The 5465-nt window shown below is 44.9% G+C and overlaps 1 protein-coding gene across 4 annotated transcripts in view; it reads left to right on the forward strand.

Moving 5' to 3' along the window:
• The first annotated feature begins 238 nt into the window (after nt 1–238).
• The window catches only part of Anapc4 (anaphase promoting complex subunit 4), a 46637-nt gene continuing 41410 nt past the window's right edge, over nt 239–5465 (forward strand). For all 4 annotated transcript variants that reach the window (XM_013009118.1, XM_013009116.1, XM_013009119.1 and 1 more), the window contains exons 1-2: nt 239–515; nt 4701–4806. In XM_013009118.1, the coding sequence (XP_012864572.1) occupies nt 387–515; nt 4701–4806 (235 nt within the window). In that variant the 5' untranslated portion in view covers nt 239–386. The remainder of the gene's footprint in view (nt 516–4700; nt 4807–5465) is intronic.

A 5465-nucleotide genomic window follows, 5' to 3' on the forward strand; every position in this document is an offset into this window, starting at 1 on the left:
GGTCTAGGCTTTGCCCCGCCCACTCGGATCCAGGCCCCGCCCACGCAGACCCCAGGCCCCGCCCACCCACTTCAGCGCGCGCCCACATGGCCGCCACGCCCTCCCAGGCCTAGCTTTGCCCACGCGCTGTCCATTGCTCTCGCGAGGACACGGGGCGCAGGCGCCGGAAGTTCCCGGAGCGCGCGGCCTGGTGCGGTGAGGTGCAGCGCGGCGGGGCGGGGCGGGGCGGGGCCGAGGAGGGTGGGGCTGGGCACGGCCTCCCCGAACGCGTCGCCTGCAGAGCGGAGCTCCTCGCCACCGGCCCCGCCGCGGCCAGGGCTTTCGGTGGAAGGCCCGTGGCCTGGACCTCCGCCCGCCTCCGGCAGTGTCTCTGCAGGGCCGCCCCCATGTTGCGATTCCCGACCTGCTTCCCGTCCTTCCGGGTGGTGGGCGAGAAGCAGCTCCCGCAGGAGATCATCTTCTTGGTCTGGTCGCCCAAGCGGGACCTCATAGCGCTGGCCAACACCGCGGGCGAGGTAAGTGAGCCTCGCGGCGGGCCCGGAGCCGCCCGCCCGCCCGCGGGCCTGGGTCTCCCCGCGCGCAGGCCCGGCGGACCTCCCGCCGCGGCCTCTCGGGGCGGCCGTCCGCTTCAAGTGAGGATGGCGAAGGCCCACATCTGCAGAGGCCCACCTCTCCGGGACCCGCTGGAACACGGTGCAGCAGGCAGGCATCCTGGCAGGGCTGTGGGCCGGACCCGAGGCCGCAAAACCAAGATGAGTTCTTGCCCAGCCTTGCAGTGAATGTGCAGGGCCAAAGCTGCTCACGGGGTAGGCCTGAGGAGTTCTGTGCGGTTATCCACGTCTCTTTACCTAGGTTTAAGTTAGCCAGCCCCCATTAGTAAAACGACATTTCCCTAGAAAGAAAGAGAGGATGCTTCTCTGGATTCCTGAGACCATTTCTGTGGACATTGTTAATTTTACATGAGAAATGTGGAGATGCTTCAAGTTGGAGCTGATAGTATTCAACTTTCCGCCCAGAGGTATGACTACCTCACAGACATCTTGTAAGGAAACCTTCATCAGTGTGCAGGTTTTCTGTTTAAGCCTTCGGGAAAGTTTTCCCAATAGTGACCAGGTAAAGTGCTCTGGGAGCAAAGTGGGGAAAAGAAGGTTGATAAGGAAAGCTTAGCAGCCTGCAATACTTCATTACCATGTTGATCCAGCCACTAAGGTTTTGACATCTACTTTCTCAGGGCCCTATAGGAATCTTCCCTTTTCCATCTCCCAGGATGCTTTGGAAATTTGTCATGGCTCTTAAGAGTAGTGTCAGTGGTAGTACAGCCATGGCAGTAAGAGGGAAGGTAGACAATATAGGCATCAGTATAACCATGTTGAGTGTGAGTGAACACTGTTGCTTTTATTTTTCTAAGCAAGGAGGGAATTGACCTTGAGTAACTATGCAAAAGATAACTTTTGGGAGTTAGAGGAAGACAAAGATATGTGAGAAAGCTGACAAGGCAGGTATCCAATCCCAGCAGAATTGCTGGTTTCTTAATTGCTCTATGAAGCTAATGATTCTATAATTTTAGAGAAATCAGCAAGTGTACACACTTATTCATTCCATTTGGCAGTGTTGGTGCAGGCACCATTGGGTTTAAGCAGGATTATTTTGCTCTTGTGCAAAGGAGTTCATGTTGTGTGCAAGGAGTGGAGTAACAGGAATGACCTTTTTAATATTTTCATTTATTATAATTGCATAATGGTTCATGTGCTTTGATGTTCTTCTGTCCAATGCTAAGAATTGGAGAAAATACTGAAAGGAAATTCTTTTGAATTTTTTTTTTTGAAATTTAATGAAATGTTTATCTTGACAATACTAAAATATTTTAGGTTGGATTATAAATTTGCTACATGAGCATATTCCATATTAGATCTAGAAAATATAATCACTGAAAAGATACTGTTTACAGTAGTAAACACTATTTTTAATAATCATACCAAACTTCTGACTAAACCACGCAATGTAAAAATGAAGGTATGGGGCTGGGAGGGTGGCTCAGTGGTAGAGTGCTTGCCTTGCACGCATGAGTCCCTGGGTTCACTTCCTCAGTACTACATAAGCAGAAAAAGCCAGAAGTGGAGCTGTGGCTCAAGTGGTAGAGGGACAGCGCCCAGGCCCAGAGTTCAGGCCCCATGACAGACAAAAAAATGAAGGTATAAATTATGTCCCCCCCCAAAAAAATACATAGACAAACAAAAAGAACACAGAAAAGATATACACTTACAAATAAATAATGCAAAATTATACTCTTCAAGATATTTTTAAATAAAAAGGAATTGTATTGTACATAGTATTAGGAAATCTGCGTTTTTATATGGAGAACATTGAGACTACTTTTTTAAGTCAAAGAATGATGAACTTTTGATTCTCACCTGATCAAGGTGAGAATTGAAGGTATGTGTGGAGTAAAGGACAAATCAGTGCTAGATTTAATGGATTGTATATCCTGGTTAGGTGGTATCATAGATAGGAGCTGAAAGAGAAGCACTGGATGGAAAGTGGGAATGGAAATTTGAAATAGATTTTAATAGCATTGTAGTGATCAGACCAAGGGCGTGATTTTAGCTGTGGCTGAGGTAAGGTACAAACTGTGATCATTGAAGACATAATTGAGAACTGTCACCTTGATGACAGTTGAGTTGAGAAGTATGAGTGTGTCAAGAGTCCACGTCTTCAAGGAGGAGGGGAATGACCTAGGATTCTGTAGATACTAGAATCAAGAGAGGGTAGGAAGTGATCACAGTTGTATTTAATCAGTTATGGGATTTTTGGAGAAGAGAAGTCATCCAGAAATGCCAGGGGACATTAAAGAGGACATCTGCTTTTCTCAGTAGTAATAGTGCAGGGGACTGCAGTTTGCAACATGGCCTTCTCCTGAAAATATTACAGGGAAGTAGTGTGAGAAGCACCTTTCAGAGGAAAGAATAAAGAAATGGGGCATTATGGTGATTAACTGGCTGTGATTTCCAGTGGCACAGAAGAAGGGTTTCAGAAGTAATGAGTGGTAGAGATGCTTCATTAGTGGGTCACGCCCAGGAGGTAGCAGTTCCTGGGAGTCCTGGTTCCTTCTGGTGACTGATACCACCAGAAATGTAGGATGCTTTGCACTGTGAAGTAAGACAGAGGGTGATGAGGCTGTTTTTAGGATCTAAGTTGGGTAAGTAGGGTGAGAAGTCTTTTCAGGAGCTTTTGTACTTCTGAGACTTTTTTCTTCCTTAACTGGTTGCATAGAGGCTGGAAGTCAGGGCCGTTTTAGTTTTGGAGCATTAAGAGCCTAGGGCATCATCTTGACCTTCCAGTTTGGGCATTTACTACTGTGAGAATGGAAGTTCGTAACTTGTGTAAGATTCTAGGAACTCAGGTTAAATTAAATGCTAAGATGTCTCATTGCAAATGATTTGCACTTACTTGACTATCTTTTTTTTCTCTCTCTTTGCTTTGTCAATAAATTGCATGAACCTTGACTTAACCAAAAAAGGATTATTTATTTTTTTTGGGGGGGGACAGTCCTGGGGCTTGAACTCTGGGTCTGGGAGCTGTCCTTCAGCCCTTCAGCTCAAGGCGAGTGCTCTACCACTTGAGCCTCAGCACCACTTCTGGTTTTCTGGTGTTTAATTGGAGATAAGAGTGTCACGGACGTTCTTGCCTGGGCCGGCTTTGAACCGTGATCCTCAGATCTCAGCCTCCTGAGTAGCTAGGATCACACAGACTGGCACCCAGCCAATAAAAAGGTTTCTTTTGGCTTAATGATTTCCTTTGCTTGGAAACACGAAGCCCTCCTTCCGCTGAGCTTTCCTGGCTCCCTTCTCTCCTTCTCATTTCTTTCATCTTGGGGAGGTGAGTATGGTCTAGCTTGCGCAGGAAGGAAAGCTGTTACCAGGTAAAGGTGGCCTAAGACTCAAGGATCACTTAGGCAAGATGAAAAATAGAGCCTCTTACTGTAACCCCTTTGTACATCATTTTAATTTTAAAAATAAAACTAGGCCTTATGCCCTCAGGACCCAGAATCTGAAAGGAATACACTTTTTGGGGGGGCCAGTCATGGGGCTTGAAGTCAGGGCCTGGGTGCTGTACCTGAGGTCTTTCACTCAAGGCTAGTATTCTACCACTTTGAGCCACAGTGCTACTTCTGGCTTTTTCTGTTTATGTGGTGCTGAGGAATTGAATCCAGGGCTTCATGTATGCTAGGTGAATACTCTGCCACTAAGCCACATTCCCATCATCATCATCATCATCATCATCATCATCATCATCATCATCATTATTATTATAGTACTAGGGCTTGAACTCAGGGCATTGTGCTTTCAGCTTTTTTTTTTTTTTGGTCACGGATGGTGTTCTACTACTTGAGCCATGCCTTCAATTCAAACTTCACGCAGCTATACTTTTAATGCTGTATGTGTTCTGTCTTTATTGTCTCCTTCCTTTCTGAAAGGTAAGTCTCTTGTCCAAAGAAAAGATAGGAAAATATTTAGAATATGGAGTAAAAGTAGACCTTTTCATTTCACCTATTTCTTTGAAAATACCCATGTTCATTCCTCTTCTGCTAGGTAAATATTATATCTAAGAGATTATTTAAAAGATTTTAGCCAGAGATCTAGGTTTATTTTATTCTGAAGATGTGTTTTTATATTCTGCCATTGTTATCTGTTTTATCCTAGGTTTTGCTTCATAGACTTGCAAGTTTTCATCGAGTTTGGAGTTTTCCACCAAATGAAAATACAGGAAAGGAAGTGACCTCTCTGGCTTGGAGACCAGATGGCAAACGTAATAATAATAATAATATAAAAAAGATTTTCATTTTCATAAAGTGTATGCTGAATATAAAGTCTGTTTTCAGAAAGAAATAATTATTCTTAGTATATACTAGAATTACGAATGACAGTTTGGAATTTTAAAAAATAATTTTATTATATTGCTGTACATAGGGGTTACCATTTCATTTCAGATAATGAGTATACTTCTTTTATTGGACTGTGTCAGTCTTTCCTTTGGATTTTTTTGTTTTTTGTCCAGTCGTGGGGCCTGAACTCTGAGCCTGGGCGTTGTCCCTCAGCTCTTCAGCTCAAGGCTAGCGTCCTACCACTTGAGCCACAGCACCACTTCCTGATTTTTCTGCTTATGTGGTGCTCAGGAATCGAACCCAGGGCCTCATGCATGCAAGGCAAGCGCTCTACCACTGAGCCACCTTCCCAGCCCTAAATTTGTATGTTTATAATTAAAGAGACATTTAATTATCAAGATTCCCCAAAAAAAACAAAAAAACAAAGATTATCAGTGTATATTCTGGTTGTAAACAAGTGTCACATAATCCAATATTGGGCAAAATTAGATTTCTTTTTTTTTGGGGGGGGGATCCAGTCATGAGGCCTGAACTCTGGGACTGGGCGCTGTCCCTCAGCTCTTCAGCTCAAGGCTAGCGCTCT

This window comes from Dipodomys ordii, unplaced genomic scaffold (assembly GCF_000151885.1).
Source record: "Dipodomys ordii isolate 6190 unplaced genomic scaffold, Dord_2.0 Scaffold8, whole genome shotgun sequence".
In the NCBI taxonomy this organism is placed as follows: domain Eukaryota; kingdom Metazoa; phylum Chordata; class Mammalia; order Rodentia; family Heteromyidae; genus Dipodomys; species Dipodomys ordii.